The following is a 19131-nucleotide window of genomic DNA, read 5'->3' as shown; positions in this document are numbered from 1 at the left end:
TCCTCTCGGGAATATAGGCCATGACCTAGCAGCAGCAATGGACGTTTTAAATTACTTTCTGTGGCATGATTTTCCTATTTCTTTATAGGTATCCGACATTTACGAAGAAACATAATGCAGACAAAATTGTCAGACGTAAAAAGAATTTGTCAACCAGTTATAAATCCAATTATAAAATCGAGGAAGCTTGGAAGTCATCAGGAAACATAATTCTGTTGTCAAATTATTCTGAATAAGTGAAACGTTTCATAAATAATTAATAGAAATCATTCATAAAATCTAAGAACCAACAAATCATTATAAAGTGTAATTCTATCGCGAAATTATTCTGAAAAAAATTATTTTACTTTCCATGTTTCGGATAGTATACCGTTTCGTGCCAAAATGGTGTTATGCTTTTCTGGGTCGATCGAATTGTACCAGTAAAACACGTGATTTCGTTTTTTTTCTTCGGTGCACTGTTTCTTAACTTTTTCACAAAGACAACAGCTGACATGTAAGAGTGGCGACCGGTTATCGTACGTTTTCGTTCGTGCCCTGACCGACAATGAATGACATTGTAATGCAGATTGCACTGCTCTGTCTACAGTGAGCGTACTCGGCCTTGAACGACTAACGTTATTCCGTGTCGCGTTCTCCCGAACGCAGTTATGCAACGTTATCAACCCTCAGCTGTTTCCAGGTCTAATCGTTTAGTCGTCTAATCGTAATCACGCGATTTATCGTGTGAATGAGTATAAAACAATGAGCTCGTGTTGTGTTATCACTGTTATGTTACCGGTGGAAGTACTAATTGCTCCTTATCTAAATCATGTTTCTATGACGTCGTTGGAATTTAAATCAGTCGGATGAAATGGAAATTTGTTTTTAACTGATTGTCATTCACGCCCGACTGCTTGCGAGATATTTTTATTTAATTAGTAGGAAACCATTTAATTTCAGTGTTATTTTTTCCAACCATAATTCTATCTTATATTCCATTGCAGATACGATATTTAATAAAATTATATATATCGTAAAATTTGATAGAACGTCTACTTATACAAAATTCTATATGGTTATTGTCAATTTCTCAGAATTCATTCAATAAATAATTATTTCATATTTGCAGTGAACCTACTCTAATTGGAAATCCAAGTAAGATTTAACGCGAGACGTTAATAGCAATCTCATTTGCAGAAACTTCCAAGTATAAATCCAATCTATGGTATTGGATAAATGACGTCAATTACTTTCCATTTAATATTAATGTACACAGTCGCTGTAGGGTGCAAAAAATATATCCGCTATCATTTCTTCGTCTGTGAATCGTACGTGGCTCCTACTCATTCTCAATTCACGAGCGTCAGTGTCGGATTATCGATCGAGCACGGTGTTGTGGTAGGTCATGACACATATTGCACGCGTGTCGTTCATGCGATGGCGTATAAGCTCTGTAATAAGTATGATATTTTATTTCTACTAGCGACGGTCACGTGCGTCGCTTACGGTCATGCAAATCTCTCTGAAAACGCACTTCCATGTCCGGTTAGCGTGCAACTGACGCTGGTTTCGCGCTCAGAACGGTTATATACTCTTCGTCTAATTGCAACATTGACGGCTCGCGATCTTATCTTTTACGCGTTGCTTCATTAGCTTCCAAGAACAACGTTGTGCCTTTTCTCATTGCACGGAGACACTCCTTGCAGACTGTTTCTAATTGTTTATAATTTTAGGTTGAAATAAGATGAGATTCTATTTTGAAGTTTCGAATGCGTACTATTACTGGTAGACTACTGACTGTCCTATGTAAAGCGATGAACGTCTATCTTAGTCTATGTTAGATGATTCAACGGAAGGCATTGATAATGCACGCGACAAGGAATACCGTCGAGATGTAATCGAAGGTTGAAAACGATATTGCAGAAATGAATACGTGTAGATCCTGTTAACAAGGCCTCCGACATTCTCAGTCTTTTTTTTGGGATCCGGTGAAACTCGTTGCCGTTCCTGTTGAAGCTCAGCTGGACCTCATTTAGATAAGTTTCATGTTTTCAGACCTTCGCTCGATTGAAATTTTATTCGCCGATCGAATCATTCGGTGTCACATTGTCCTTTAATTATAATATATGTTGTTTGGATTAACCGGTGCTCGGTTTGAATTAATCGTACAATATACATTCAAATCCTAAATATAAACGCAGAAATGTTCCTTCAGCCGAAAAAACATTTCCATACGAACAGCGGGTGAATGCTTACAATATACAAATGGGGAAGGGTGAGTTTATCAGATAGGTGAATCATAACGGAGGAATTATTGACACAAAGTCGATTCAATGGTCTCAGGTAACCACATACAAACCGTAGCCAAAATTTCTTCGCTAGGACGCTTCCTTTCTTCAAGGTACCTCGTAAGGCTTCCATTGTCCTCGTCGTAACAGGCCATTTTGCGTTTCAGCGTTCTTCATGCCGCGCCACGGAACACCGTTTGTTACGCGATCGTGCGCTGTGGTGAATAATGGTCACGTATCGCTAGTAAATTAAATTTGCCGATAAATTATGCAGATAAGGAAAAGTGCGCGTACGGAATGGAAAAACGTTCGTTTGTTCGGAGTTTAGTTTTTGTGTATTTCATAAGCGCTACACTGACACTCTTAATAGCATAATAATGAGTAATCATGGATAAGTGATTTTGCGTGTTCCATTAAAAAAAAAGAGGTTAAGCTTTTCAATTACATTAGCGTCGCGTTATATCGTAAGTAAACTTGTTCTATACAAACAATGACACACACCACGTAATTCCGTAAATTATTTTTCAATTTGAAACGACATTCTAAACAGATAGCCAATATTCACTTACGACCATATTTTACGATACAAAATATACTTAATGCGCCCTAATTGCAAATATGAATTACGAATATTCTTATAAAGACGTCCATAATGTATAGTAAAATTAAATTATTATCCATTGCCGGTACACGTGATGTCAGAAACACAAATCACAAGAGGGCTATAAAGTATCGAACCGTGAACCATTCTATTCGCGTCGACCTTCGAGTTTACACGGCCCATAAAACCAAAGTTTTATACTTTAAAGCGTTATTCCGGCGACAGAATTCTTGCCGCCTGTTGTTTATCATTGTAACCGTCATGAAACGTGTTTTTGATGGTCGAAGCGTGCGATTAGGTTAATTAATGGTGTCTTCGAGGCAAAATCGAACGACGACGATCAATGGTCACTCGAAGGAAAAGCGCTCGGACGTTGGTACAGGTGTTAAGCCAGTTGCACGTGTTCTCCGTGAACACGTTGATGCAGGGGAGACAGAGAAAATGAGCGAAGGAGAGGAATACCGTCGTGCTGTTCCAGAGCAGTGATTCCGGTCAGCCGGAATAGCGGTACTCGCTCGGCCGTACATCTTCGTTCTCCAATTATTACGCTGCTTTCCGCGGCGCGCACCGTACTTACGCCTTGTCGCGAAAGCGGAAGAAACCGCGCGCAGGATGCGTTTCGATAAAATCGTTTCAGTTTTTGTTTCTCTCGGTCGTCTCGGCCGTCTCGATGTCTCTTTCTCTCTTTCTCCCTCTATCTCTCTCTCTCTCTCTCTCCGTCGTTTTCTCTTTTACTCCTCGACGGTGGTTCCCTCCGGTCTGTGTAATTTAGTGGAACTCATTGCCGGGTTTCTTTTCTTGTCGCGACAAGAAGAGAAAGAGGAGATGGAGAAATTGCTAGAGGAGACTCTTTCGCTTTAAGCTCGTACGTTTATTCCTGTACGTGAAATTCGAGATACCGATCGGTCTGGAATTTTCTCGCCTTCCAGAAGAATCTTTACCGTTGCTGGAAGTATAACGGAGAGCAGGAATTCGTTAAACCTGTGTTTCTATAGCGCAGAGTAGGTGCAATTGGAAATTAGAACGAGTGAAAGGAGAATTTGGAAAACAGGACGATGCAAAATGTAACAACGCGTGTTTCGATCGCACTGCGTTTCAACGGGAGAATCTGCAGCGGCAATTCGTAGCGAGTTTCGTGTATCGTAACGTTTTGTTTGAAGATTTTATCGTGTGATTTTTTTTTTAATTGGCGAGTAACAATAAATAAATAAATAAATAAATGTTAGAATAATTAGGCTAAAATTAGAGATGTTAACGACAGGTCGATTATCTGAGTCACGAGTCAATTTGCTATGTGCAACAATTTTATACAAACTATTATTATTTCAAAACTTCAGAAGTGCTTATTTTGTTCTCGATTCATAACTACGAGAAATTATAACCGTGTCCGGTTTTCTAATCACATGCTTCATTTAACTTACCGTAAAAACGTTTAACGTCTGTTACGTTTTAACCACGAAATATATCTATATCCTTAGGAGAAACACGATCGTAAAAGTTTCAAATTAAAACATGAAAGATGGTCGAAAGTGTTTTTATAAATTAACGGTATACACGCTATTTTCTCGTGAAAATACCTATTTTGCTCTTTTAGTAATTCGATACAACGAAAGAGACATCACTCGTTTTATAGAGAAGACGTAGTAAAATAATTAATACATATATATAACGTATGGCTCATTGCGAAAACAAAAATTCGCAACAGTTATCAACTATCCCTACTTGTCAAGCAAAGAGCGATACATTTTATCCTCGTATAAGCGAATAACCTCAAACTAATTTAACGAACAATAGCCAAATCACTTTACCACTTCGATCAAATCCATCGAAACATCGCAGCACTTGAAAACTCGCGCATCGCACGAACCACGAAACGAGGTGTATACATATTCGGTCAAATTTAACGCGAATAAGAGAAAAACAAAAACAAATTGCAACAAGACGGATTAAAAAAGAAACGCGAATCTTCTGGAAGGCTGCACAACGACGCGCGGAGCGACGCTGCATCGTGCGCGTTTATGAATGCGATTCCCTAGAAGCGTACAGCGGCGCTGCAGCTGCGCCGGGTAGTTGGTTAAGGCATGTGCGCCGAGTAACGGCTAATTGGCCACCTTTCCTCTCCGAGACCGGAGAGGCCCGTCTCTCTTTCTCGTGGCCCGACTCTCGTACTCTCGTGCCAGTTTTGTTCGTTCTGTCGTGCGGTTTGTATCGAGAGAGCCGAGTTAGAGTGCCTCGACGAAAGGATCCAGTGCCACGGTCCGAGCCATGGAGTCTTGTTCACGCGCAGCTTCGAAACGAGGACGCTTCCTTTGATCCCGCGTTCGATTGTCACGTCTTTTTTCTCACCTCCATAGTTCGTGCCGACAACAGATTTCCTACTATTTCTCGAAATCCATCACCACAGTGTCTTGTTTCGTGTTTCGTGTTTCAGTTGGACGAGACTAACGATCTCAGGTTGGATCGTTGATTTTGACGGGAGTATATCGATTTCGCCGTGAGAAGATCCTTGCTTCTGTTTTATAGACAGCATAAAAGAGGTCGACGTTCGAGGTTTGCGGTGAGTTCTTTTTCGTTCCCTTGTTTTTTAGGCTCGTTTTCTTTGATATATAGGGGTTCGTGATCGAACGAGGGAGATAACTATAGGAATGTTGGTATTGGAAGAACGAGTTAGAGGTTCTGTTTCGGTTCGATGACTTAAACTGGCAAGTGTATTCAAAGTAATGCTGTGTTCTCGAAGTGAAATGTGGTTAGGGTATTTCGTAACGTGTTACTATTAAATTGGACTGTTTTGTTTGGCGAGAAATAAACGTGAAAGAACTCGTGACTTCGTCTTTCGAATGGTCGTTTGTCCAATCTGAGGTCATCCGAGGGCACCTCGTGGTTAGGACGTTATAAATATGTAAATGAAGTATGTGTAGTCGTCGTAAAACGCTTATGTTGATGAAGATATAGAATTGAATTTGAAAAGTAATGTAAAAAACCGTTCATATTAACGAACGCTATTATTTTATATAAGCGAAGATACTTTTTTTAAACAAAAAACGATATTTGTATTTTTATATCACGTGAAAAATTCTCCAAATTCTTTTAGAATAGAGTCAGCATGGTCTTATAATTGATTATTTTATTCGGTAATCATTTTTTCTACTATCCGAATATTCAAAATAGAAATGAAATTTTAGATTAGGGGTATACACAAATCGTGTATTTTCATTGTAAGAATAAAGTAACGTTATTTAATTTATCGAAAGCTAGTGTATATTTTTTATTCATCAGGTATTACGAAATGGGATTACATAATAAAGTAAGGACGATAAGAAGAGATGAAATTGAAAGTGATTCTTCGCTAATTTAGAACCATCAAAGCATCAAAGTATTATAGTAAACTATGTACGTGTGTATAAACTAGATGTTGAATCAGAAGCGAATACGAGTATAGTACGATTCTGGTATTCTAGCTGTTTCAGAAACACTGATTTACTGCAATTGTTTTTCTGTCGCAACGAAATGCGGGTCGAATCGCGCGACTTCGATTTACGTAACTTAATCGTCATTTTTTGCCTCTATACCTGTGCTATTTTACCCATTCGTTTCATTTCCATAATCCTTGGCTCTTTAAGCTAAAGATAGCGAAAAGGCACAGTTTATAAGAAAAAAAAATTAACAGTTCCGTTTAAATACAAGCAAAGTACAAGTCGCGAACCACAATGTTCGTTCATCCGAGCCAATTAACTATCACCCTGACACAATTTTTTACAACGGCAAAAGTAACTGATCGTAAGATATCCAATATAAAGGAAACACCCTATATACATGTACATATCTCTTTTAAAGAACCTACACGCTTGTAACACCATTCGCCATAATAAACTATTAACTGGTATCATTGTCATTTCACGCGAGCCACGTTCAAGTTTTGATCCAGATTCGGATTAAGCTCTTGCTTCACCGAAGAAAGCCCAGTAACACTTTCAAATAATTTACGATCGACGAGCTTTACTTTTTCCTCTGGCGAGTGCATCGGAGCCGAACATATCAATCGGCCGTTTCCAATCGCTGATTCGCAATTTCACCGTTCCGAGCACGACCCCGTATCGTGCTGCGATCGTAAAAATCATTGTCAAGCGTCTTCTTCGGTGTGCGAAACGGTCCCTCGAGTATAAGAGTAGATCCGCAAGAAATTGCGATGCTAGAAACACCCACTATACTCGCCCCTCCGTTGATTAGACGTTCGGAGAAATTCAGCCTTAATTGCCCGCGGAACGAGAATCTGACTACGCGTTAACGACGAGGTTAACGAGGAGTCAGCGGGCGTAGTTTTAAGAGTAACGAGGTCCCGGCAAGCAACCGGCTTAATCGAGTGGATAATTTCGGGTTGCAAGCGATTTCCCTCGAAAGGGAATTCCAAATTATTGCGGATACATCCCACATACTGTACTAGGGTGAACAAGCTAGGGTGATATTCAAAATAATACAGCAAGGTGTTAAAATTGGTCAATTGGTCAAGCGTTGAAATTTATGCGTTGGAGCACGCGAACGAACAAATTAACAGAAATTTAAGGCGACGAGAGCGCGATGTGCATTTTAACGCTTTTTTATTACGTACGGAAGATGTGTTGGAAGTAATATCATTCGTGTGATGTTAGGATATATTCGGTGTATATTTTCATTAAGACACGAGATATCTCGTCTACGGATTTATACTAGCAATGAGAAACAATAATAAATAATATCCTTGTTATTTTTCTGTTGTATGAATAGAAATTTTGTTTACTGTAAACTGCTACGAAAAGGCATACATGCAAGTGACTTCTTTTCTTATTGAGGTTTTTAATTTGTCATGATTTTTTCCTCTTTGTCGTTGAGATCGAGACGCTTGTTGTTTATATTGAAACTTTAGAAGAATAATTGCTATACGTAGAATCAGAAGAATTGGTATAGTAACGAGTCGATCTGACATTGAAGTTACGTATGTACGTCGTAGTAAATCAGTTCGACAATAATAGCCACTGTTATTATGTAAATCCTAATGTAAACAAAGAGTTTTTATATCCTGGAAAGAAAAAGGTTCCGGTTCTGCGATCACAATTTTTTTCCCGTCCTTAGAAAGAATACGATAACAAAGTGTAGCCACTCATTTTATTTACATCCTGTACACAGGGTGACACAGGTAAAGTGACACGACATTTTTTTTTTTTTTCTAAAAGATTAATAGCGACATTCACTGCACTTTTTATATGAAATGGTAACTGAGATTTGATTTCTTGCTTTTGATCTTCAAATCTTTTTTGGAAAAATTCGTCAATGTTTGAAGCAGACGATGATACCTACCGTAATCATAAATAGTGTCAACGAGCGACTAAATTATGAACAATTGCAGGTCTTCGTTCTATGTGCTTCATTATACGTTGCACGATAGTGTTAGGTTGTTCACTCATCGCTATGAATACCGAGCTCATAGACCAAGAGATGTTATTACCACATTCGTCGTAATTAGATGTATCTACCTTCCCTCGGCACGCACAAAAACATATTTCCCGTTATAGCAATTCTTGCAACAATAATTCGTAGCCCCGAAGATTGTTTGAAGAGTTAAGAATCGTACGAACCCCGATGAAAGTGAAATTCAGCTGAATGCTATTATTGTATGTTCGGTAATTATAAATTTAGTTCGAAAGGGAAAATGAAAGTTTGTTGTATGAATTGAAATGTTTGACAGATCTGTATTGGAAGTGTAAATATGAAATGTAAATTTGATTCGAAAGGAAAACGAAAGTTTGTCGTATGCATTTAAAAAAATCGACGTGTAACTAACAAGTAGTATAATTTCAACGATTCAGGAAACAACACTATAATCAATTAAATTATAGAGTTAGAAATTTCTAAATTATTTCTTATATTAAACACGTTATGATATTTCTATTGTTTTAACTTTTAGCCTGTAGAAAATGTGTCACTATTGTCATAAAAGTCGAATAATTTATTTATATACATTAATTATGTTTGTCTATCAGGAATGTGATAATAAAGTTTATAAAAAAAATTAAATTGTTTATACACTTTGATAGAATAATAAGCAAGTCTAGGTAATAATAAAGATATCTGAAGTATCTCAAAAATAGATCAAATTTCTATTGTTTTCAAGATAGGAAATATTTGCTAATTAGTCTGTAATTATGCCAAAGTAAATTATAATATAGTACGGAGATTGCCATATAAAGTAAGAATATGTGTACGTACCTTCAATGTGTAAGGATTACATGTAGGAAAACTATATCTTTGATTCTAAAACGTACACCGTTTGTCAGATATCATTTGTCATATTATCGCTCTACTTAGCGATTGATTTAATTAAATTGCATTACGATGATTCTTCTCTTTAATGCCGTTATAGCTGACGCCTACAGGCGCTTTATCATTGATTTTATCATTGCGATTTACGTCTAGAAAATAAGGGATCAAGATAAGTTATCCGATACAATGATCCTAAATTGACAGAGTAACGTTACATAGATATTCTAAAATATTTTTCTTTTTGCTGCGACTTTTCCAAGGAAATATAGTTATTCGAGTAAATATATTCTGTCTGCTGTCTTAAAAGTGCTTGTAAGTACGATAACTGCAATTCACGACTCGTTATAAATATATTTACCTCGTTAACAAGTCACGCAAAGCAGAGTAGGCATTACAAGTATCGTAAATATGCGCGTATATGTTTTTCGTATGGGATTGGAAAACTTATGACGTTCCCACGAGGAGAAAAAATTCTTATAAGAAAAGAACATCGTGTAATTTATTACTTCAACACCGTTAAATTCTTACCATAATTTTATTTTCTAACCGTTCCATAACGTGATTTTGTAAAATACGATCGTCACGATTCTCTAAACTGCTTCCCAAAGCGTTTGTTTTCACACTGTAACGCTAAGAAGCTGAATTAGGGTCTCGGTTTATTGCCCGCTATGCTAATAGGTTTCAAATGTAGATGACAAATTTGCTTTATTATACATTAATGAGAATAGCACAACATAAAAATGTTTAATTTGCAAACTTTGGAACACGAGAGCATCTTATGAATAGATTGCAGATGTTAATGAATAGATATAACTAAAGAAATTGAATCCAAATAAACATTTTTATTTCACTTATGAAATATTATCACGAGTACTTTATTTTTGTTTTCAATATTTTATATATTCTTTCATATTAGGCACAGTCTGTAAATTTTTATACTTTTAAGTCTTCCATAAATGCGTAAGTAGGTATTCACGGTCTATCAAATATTGTAATAACAATCGTTTTCGTTTGTACATATTATTAGGTTATTCGGAAAGTACATAACGTTTCCAAGATTGGAAAATAATCATTTATTATAAACTCGTGCGAAGTAACGGAATGTTAAATTCTGATAAATGCTACTTATTAATCATTGTATGTATAGAGTAATTAAGAAAAGAAATGCAAGATTAATCAATAGAAAAGATGTTTTTTAGTGTATCAAATCAAATCAAAACAACAAAGACAATGTATCAATAATGAATATTCTATATCACTCGAACTCCATCCGTCCCATTATAAATAGCCAAAAGTTATTACAAAAGGAATAGCGTATAAATTGTTTATAAAAATATACCACGTTTAAATTTTTCTTAAATTTCGTTTACGAATCTTTCGAACAATCCAATATTATCATTTATGTTAGTTGGACAAAATTTCATCTTGTCTTTTATGAATACAAATACTAAAATTTCACCACATTGCTATTTATTCGGACGAACGAGGAAAGAATTTACAAAGTAACAGATTCTCAGCATGCGTCTTTGAACAGAATCGTATTTCATAAAAAATTCATTAAAAGAAAAAGTTGCGGACGTCGAGTTAATCGTAGCATGAAAAGCATTTTAATTTTAAACAGGGAGCATTCGATGCAAATCCCCTCACTCTGCAATCTCGAATAATCTGTTTCAGGTCCCCGCGAATCGGAGGACCCCTCTCTCAGTCGTTAGCGATGATTCCGCCAACGATGCACGGCCATGAATTCAATCAACCTCTGTCGAGGGTGGTTATGGTCCGTAAAACGGATCAAAGGACCTTCAGTAAGGGTAGACGGGGTGGAGAACCTCTCCTGGAAACGGTTACCAGGGAAACCGTCGAGCTTTTCAACGGCGGTCGTGCTGAAAGGAAATACACGTCCGAGACTAGAGACATCGTTACGCCAAAGTCGAACAGGTATGCGTCATTTTTTCTTAATTATATTGACTGAAAGGGAAAACCGGGAGAAACCAGACTTCCTGGAACGTGAATGAAGCGATATGTTCGATGCGTGTATGCGAAGAAATTTCGTTTCGGTAATGTGCTTCCTTCTAGGTAACGTATTTGCAACAGCGTTGTTGATACAACGAGAACCGGTTCACGGCTCTTAGAAATGCCGCGTTGAACGTATCGCTTGTTTCTGGGTAAAACTTCAGAAATGCAAAAGTAGTTTATGTATTTATCCTTTTTTATAGATGTACGTTTCCTTTTTTTAACAGTTAACAAATTTAGAGCCGTGTTTCCTAACAATTTTGGCTCCTGACTCTCTTTTACAACAACTAAATAATCTTTCCTCAATTTTTTTTTTTAATCAAATATGACAATTCATTTTGGCTTACTACGACAAAGTAGACATATTAAAATATCTAAGCGCTACAAATATTTTTAAAACTAATCGCGAGGGCCACGAACCATATGTTGGGAATTCGGAGTTTAGAATATATTCGTAATATATATTTACTTTGTTCGAAACGAGTAGAGAATCAGTTTTACAAGTGAATTTTTGTTAGTCGATAAATTTCGTTATTAGCGTGTGTAGTTTGATATGAGATAAATATGGAATGAAATAATTGTAAAGTTCAATGAAATTAAGCTTTTAATGCATTTATAAAAAGATACTCGAACGTAATAACTGTAACGTAATAACTGTAAAGATATATATCTTACTAATACATACGAGTATTCGAATACCTCTTTAGTGTACGAATTTCATTCACGTATTTATGCTCGTTAATCAGGAAATAATTTGTATAAATCATAGTAAATTTAGTACAATTTATACAATTTTATGACCGTCAGCTCATTCAATACATTTTTCTGTGTAGTGTAATTATAAACTATTAGTGAAAAAGTGCATTATTTGTAATAAAGTTTGCCCTTACGGTCTTCAAACACACATAAATATCTGATTTGAGACAGATCAGAACTTATCAATTTTTTTTCTTTGTATGGTACAGGTTTCCTTATACGTGTAAATATACATACATACATAGGTACTTACACGTGTACATATTAGAACAAGATGTCCCGAGAGAAAAACCTTAAAATACGTAATATTATATCACTGGGATTCGGATAAGGGATAGACATTCGTTTACTTAGGATGTCTGTTGATTTTGCACCATGTCTGCTACGGGAGAAACACGAGTAAATATTTGTATAGTATGCATTTCGATTTTCCTATACGAATTTCGTTATTCTTTTTTTAAGAACAACTTTTATTCGGTTCTTTTCTCGAGAACTGCTAATAAAGTCCATCTTATTAAAACGTATCATTTTTTTATGTTCAGTATAGCGTTTGTTCTCAGATTCGAAAGGAATAAGAAGGAAACAAGTTTTTAAACGTCGAAAATAACTCTTTTGTTTTAAAACAATCGATGATTAAATCAGACGTTTAATTTAGCTGACCTTTATTGACGTAATCGTACAATTTCGCGAACATACGATTATCGAGTAGATTTGGTTTTATAATTTAACTTCGTCGATTTAATTCATTTTCCATTTAATCATCCACTCGATGTAAACTTCGAAAGCCATTCGCGCAAGCAATTAATCTCTCAAAAGAGCCAGAATACTCGACGTTTCACCGTTGAATTCCAGCTGTTAGGTGACATGGATCTCGCGTGAATAAGTAATTTTGCTGGAAACACGACCCCAACGCTAATTGATTCGCGGTTGGATGCGTTTTCCGCGTTAATTTCACTCGGGACATCTTGAACGATGTATAGTAATTCTAAGTAAAAGTCAAAGGATGTCCGGCTTGTGTATATCGTAAATCGTTACCCCTCCTTGTAGTATGCCCTCGCTCAGCGTTAACGGAACGAAAAAGAAGGTGGTCGGCTTTGTCGACCAGTTGTCGCCCGAAAGGTATTCACCTATGGTGTGCAGACTTGTAGCCATGCCAAACGCCGATTCTAACGAAGCCGAGCAGCGCGTGAACGAGAGTACTCGACGATTCGATGGCGCAAGGGAAGAAAAAGACGAGAGAAAGAGAGAAGGAGAATCCACCGTTTGTACCTTTCAGGGCTTCGTTAGGTTCGGTGAATGGCCTTAGTGTTTAATAGTAATGACATAGTCGACGAATACGAAGCCGAGAGAAAGTCCATTTAGTGCACGAAATTGAAAGAAATATTGTCAATTGTCGTTGGTACTTTATCGAGTGTAAAACGTGTAAATAAAAAAAAAAATCCTCGAATAAAACATTTACTCGAAGAAAATCAAATGCAATAACATTGATCACGAAGAATTACCGCACGCATAGAAGAAGCTAAACCTACCAGGTGAACGTAAAATAGAAAGGCAATTGAAACCGATAGCATCACGGTGCAATCGCACGAAGCTCAACACTCGCGCAACTCAATTCCCATTCTTTCGTCTGCGATACTTAAAACACCAAAAAATTCCTATGATTCCATCGAACGAGATATCTTTAAAAGTAACCGGTGAAAGTTTTCGACGATTCTTAAACGAGATCATCTCGAGCACTGCAGCAGAGAATCAAAAGCAAGATTCTCGTGCGTGCAAAAGTCCGGCTGTCCAACTTTCCAAATTTACGTTCGCGAAGAACAATGCCCTTTCCATCCGTGCGTTCACCGTTTCCCCTGAAAGTTCGCGCTCGAACGTTCGCGAGGGTTAATAAATCGTTGTCGACGCGCGAGAAGCAGCGGGACGCGAGAAAGGACGGGGGAACGTTTCTTCTGGTGGCGAGTGGCGACCGTGGCCGTGGTCGAGGAGACTCGTAGGAAGAAGGAAGTAAAAGCGTGCACGCGCGGACGACGGCGTATGGAAGCGCGCGCGCTCGCGTGAACCTGAAACGGTCGCGGTGCGCGCGTAATTCTTGCCGTGGCATCTCGCGTGTTCCACGACGTTCTTGGTGTCCCACGCCGCTTTCTCTCGGCTTCTTCGTCGTTACTTCACCGCCTGAATGCTGATACTGTAAATACGCTGAGCTGTTGCCTGACAAAAGGAGCAACGATGGCTACGACGGTCACGTTGAAAATGTCGTGCCTCGCTACGATCCCCATTTTCAATGGAGGAGTCATTCACTGTCGCGACGTATTTGGACGCTTCGCCGGGTTTAATTGAGTTTAGCGCATTGAGTTTGTAATGCCTGCGTGGCGATGATGTTGATTGCGATTGATTATCGAAGAACAGAGTCGCATTTTCAGATGGGAAACAACTGGCGGAAATATTTGATTATTTATCGTAAGGAATTTTTATGAATATATCGTGTATATTGTGCGGAACTTTTTGAAATTTTAGGTGATGTCTGAGGCAGCATGTCTGACATTTTGATAAATTATTACAAGTATTCTGGCATAATTTTTAAAGGTTATCTATGAAGTCCTTGTTAACGCTATATCGATGCATCTGCAATTATTAAACAAACGTAACAATTATTTTCCCAATCGAATAGCCGTTCGCATTTAGATCCACCGACGAGCAACAAAAGAGAATTAGAAACATCGCAGACACGATAGATATTCGTTAAAAGTTTTTCATGAACATATATATCTTAATCTTCTTCTTTAGTACATTAAAGACAGATCTATTTTTTTAAGTATTATTATCTATCGCTAAATAGTTAGATTGTTAGATTATATTTCTATGTATGATATTAAACATTGCTTGGATATTTTCTCAGAATCGAAATATGAGAACCACTAAAGTCGCTTAGGATCTTTCATTTAATTCCTCGGTATAATACTAAACCCACCAAGAATTTCATGATTCTTCGTACGAGACTCGTCTCGCGTAAATTCATCGCGTCGACGAACGATTGGCGAACAAAGCCAGTTCCATGTCAGATACAATTACCAGGGATAATCCTTGGTCGTTTGCTTTTGTTGGGTCGTTTATCTCGCTCTAGAGTATTCTAGACGATGCTATTCGTTAAAATGACGCGGTATGAGGCGCCGACCATAAATTTCACGCGCATTTGCAAACGACGCGTCGGGAAAGCAATTGTGGAATAAATTGTTAGCAGATACTTGCGACAGATTCACACGTAACGTTATATTTTCGCGATAATAGACGCATAAATGGACAAAGAGACTCGTTAACGATGCTATATCCTGCCGGCATCACAGTATTCAGCCCACAGTGGAACATACACTAGAAATAGATTAGAGGCACTCGTACAATTTCACGAAGCACGTTTAAACGATCTTCTTGTTCGACCGCTTCGGCTCGCGTTTTGCATGTGCCGCAACGATTTTTCCTTTCTGACGACGCACAGAGGGAGATCGCCGGCAGTTTCGCGCACGCTTTTCTCGACCTTTCAGCTTTTGGCCACGCGAGACACAAAAGGCTTCTGTTCGCAGATCCGTCGACGGAACTCGGATGGATCGTCGAGTTCCGGGCGAAATTGTACGGCGCCGGCTTTAACGCTGCTTACACTTGTTTAATTTCGTTTGATTCAGCGTCTCGATGAACGAGAAACGAGGCTGAAGAGAAGCGGACGCTAATTTAACACGTTCCCCGCCGTTAGCTCTTTTTGCTTGTATCCTTTAAGGAGCTGTTGAAGTTGAGAATTCCGCTGGCATCTTTAAGGGAATGTTTTAACAAAGTAAATAAAGAATGTTTTAGCATTTAAGAGAATGTTTTAGGAGAGTAAATTGGCGAATTGTTTAAATCGTCCGATTATAGTAATGGCACCTGGGTATTTTGATCCTGTTGCTTCAATTAATTTAGATATGTCCTGTATCGATCTATTTGTAATCCATTCATTTCTTAAGAACCATTCCTTTCGAAGATACAACTTTAATAAATTCGGAGAATGATTTGATTTTAAGAAGAGATTTAACGGGCCTGGTACACGGAACTGAAGATTTGACAAACAGCTGGTAAAATTCCGATAAACGCAACGAAATTGGAGAGTTTATCGGGCATGTGTTAAATCCACGTGAATCTGTGATTCGTTCGACGATGGAATTCCAACGAACTATCAAAAGACGTGTCGCGCATATGTTGCAGGCAGTGTGAACGCTTTAAGAAAAACAGACAAGGATCCTCAGCACGTAGCGAAACTTGTGACGAATAATTGGAAAGGCGAAAGCGGATTAAGCAGAGAAATAGCAGGACACCGAAGACTAAACATTCGTTGCGGGAATCGAATAATTTCAAACGATTAAGCGACTTAGCGAACTTTCCATTTAAGCCTTTGGGAAAGATGGTATTTTGAGAAAATGTTTGCCTACGAATCTGCAGAATTGCTTGCCATGCTTTTCGCTTTAAGTGTTTGTCGAGTCGGGTGATATAAAAATAACAAAAATGTATGATTCATGGATTAATAGCTGGAACCGAGTTTCTTTTTCTTGTTCATCCATCTTTCAACTTCAGTCCACTCGTTTCCAAGAAAACGATTTTACTACCACCACACTCTAGCGAAGAATTTTCGAAACTGCATCGTACGAGTATCTTCAATTGCAGATATATTATAAATAAAATTTCTAATCTAAACAGGTCAATATAAACGTAGCATAATCTACAGATAAAATTTAGAATTAGAAGTTGACGTGATAAACAAAGTTGATTCGTGAATTCTACAACCCCGTATATATTCAATTTTTTCCTATATCAGTCATGGTCGTTCTTTAAATTATTGTCTTCGTGTTTACCATACAACACGTATGCATACTCGATTATCGGAATTCTCGTGAAATTCAAACAATCAATTTCTCACTCCGATTAGCTTGTACCCCGAAAAGAATGGTTCTTTAAATATATCCAATCAAAGCTCCTTTCAATGCACAGCTGACTTGTACGCTGCTACGAATACAAACGGTTCAATCACACTGCTTTTTGATCGACTCCATTGAGATTCGACGTACGTCGAAGCTAAATCGCCGACAGCTTGAAACGCCGGCGACACAACGCAACATAGACCCGTTGTTTCCGAGGAAACCTTTCATAGAAGTTGCTTGTCTAAATCTGCGCACCGCTAGCCGCGAGTGTCACTGCCTCAAATCTGAAAGGCTCGCTGTGCTTCTGCATCGAGCGTATAATCGATTTACTGATTTTCAGGTCGAGGACGGATTCGGTGAGATCGAAATCTCCTTTGACAGCGTCGCCAGCGTCTCCAGGGCCACTGTCGAATTCCTTGCACGGCAGTTTCCACGGTAGTTTAGGAAGCGACGGCATGTCTTGCAGCAGTGCCAGGTCATCGTCGGCCTCCCCCGACTCTGCAAGATATTCGTCGACACCGGTAAATATATTTTTCTATGATCGATCGTATTGCGATCGAAATTCTGCTTCTAAAGAATTTTCTGTTATATAAGAAGAATAGAAAGTTACACGATTTTGAAATACGAGGGTGGAATTCCATTCGAAGTGGAACTGCTTGTGAAACAAAATTTTAGTTAGCGTCGAATTAAACGAATTCCTGTTTGTTCGCTCCATCTATCAAACAGTATATCTTTGTTATACGCAGAAAATAAATTTAATCAAATTTCATTTTCTATGATAAATCACAGACAATGGAGAGAGTCGATTAACTCTTATTATACAAATTCCAGTTATATGAACCGCTTGTCCTTCGATTCAGATAAATGAATTTCTACCGTATAGAAACTTAAATGCGAAGTAAAAGTTGAACATTTATTTGAAAGTGCATTAAATTCTTCTTGCTAGTATCTCAAATGGAAAAGTTCCCATATGTCTGAGATACCTTACCTATGTACTGGTAAAAGAGTTACAGCGAGAATGTCACGTAGTAGATACAGGAAATCGTGAAATTAACAAATTACCGGTTGTCCCCTCACGTCGTTTGAATTATTTCGCGATAGTTCGAACGTTTCGCACGTAAGACGAGACATTCGAACTTCAGATATGATAGTCTACATAAAATTTATTATAAGAATACGACAGAATAATGGTTCAAACTGTTACAATAGACTGTGTCGAGTGCCGATTTTAGGAAGATTTATATACCAAGGTTTTGGGTCCTATGGAGGGGTTGTCACCCCTGCGCCCAGCGCCTGTCAGAAGGCGCCTATCATGTTACTGTCTTCTGGGTTTGGGACACTATCTGGTTATTGTCTCAATGGCTGTGCCCTGCAGGATGTTTGGGAGACGTGGTTATCCTATTATCGTTTTACGAGCTTGCGACAAAAACATAAAATCAGTCCTCGGGCAACATCGTAATATCTTTTTATCCTTCTGAGATGTTTTTCAGGCTTACACGGTATCGATCTAGTATTATCTTTTCTTTTGTAATACATAATTCTCCATACTTATATACGTATATAAACCCAGACGTTAACTTTTAAATTAGTACATTTACATCCAGTCCATTAATTGCATTCCTTAAACCCTAATTACCGCAACATATCCACAAACTATCGATATATAAATCATCCCTTGTCAAGAAGAAAACGAACGGCGATTTCATTTTCATTATTCATCGTCAACGTGGACGAAACGCGTGAAAATCGAAACGAAAAGGAACAGACAAACACGCACGAGTTACCGTAATCGGTTACCGTTTGAAGGGTTAAACGGCGAAGTAAATCATCGTCACGCGTTCACGCGATCACGTGAATCCTAACTTCGTGTGTAGACGAGCGAGCGACATCGGGGTACGTTGGCATCTGTCGATGACTCAGGATCGTTCCCTTTTCGAGAGACACGTCTAGTGAACGGCTGTGCATAACGCCTCGGGAAATCGTTACTCTCGCAATGATGACTAATCGTCTTCGAGAGTCGAGTTCGCGTGTTGTGTTGATTTTTCTCGGCTCGCTTTTACACTTTGCGTCCATCCGCGCTGTTCTTCTATTTGTTCTATTTAATCTTCTATTTATTCCTTGTACGCGAGGACACTGTGCTCTCGTTTACTATGACTCGCGCGCAGATCGAAGAGAAACGAGTATAAATAGGAAATTGGCAGGGGGCTGAGTTCTCTCGAGACTCGTCAACTACTTGATTTCGGACGAGGTTTCTCATTTCCGC

At 38.2% G+C, this 19131-nt stretch overlaps 1 protein-coding gene across 9 annotated transcripts in view; it reads left to right on the top strand.

Annotated features, from left to right (window-relative positions):
• LOC117233398 (repressed by EFG1 protein 1-like) overlaps positions 1-19131 on the top strand; it is a 36179-nt gene that overhangs the window by 11297 nt on the left and 5751 nt on the right. For 4 of the 9 annotated variants that reach the window (XM_033493671.1, XM_033493672.1, XM_033493679.1 and 1 more), the window contains 3 exons: positions 10840-11100; positions 12979-13050; positions 17209-17389. In XM_033493671.1, the coding sequence (XP_033349562.1) occupies positions 10840-11100; positions 12979-13050; positions 17209-17389 (514 nt within the window). Of the gene's footprint in view, positions 1-4969; positions 5429-10839; positions 11101-12978; positions 13051-17208; positions 17390-19131 lie in introns of those variants that run through there. The other 5 variants (XM_033493676.1, XM_033493675.1, XM_033493677.1 and 2 more) reach the window with 4 other exon arrangements.

The sequence above is a fragment of the Bombus vosnesenskii genome, unplaced genomic scaffold (assembly GCF_011952255.1).
Source record: "Bombus vosnesenskii isolate JDL3184/JDL3185 unplaced genomic scaffold, Bvos_JDL3184-5_v1.1 scf7180000013295, whole genome shotgun sequence".
Taxonomy (NCBI): Eukaryota; Metazoa; Arthropoda; class Insecta; order Hymenoptera; family Apidae; genus Bombus; species Bombus vosnesenskii.
The sequence above is the reverse complement of the archived record's forward strand: the minus strand, read 5'-3'. Positions and strand labels throughout refer to the sequence as shown.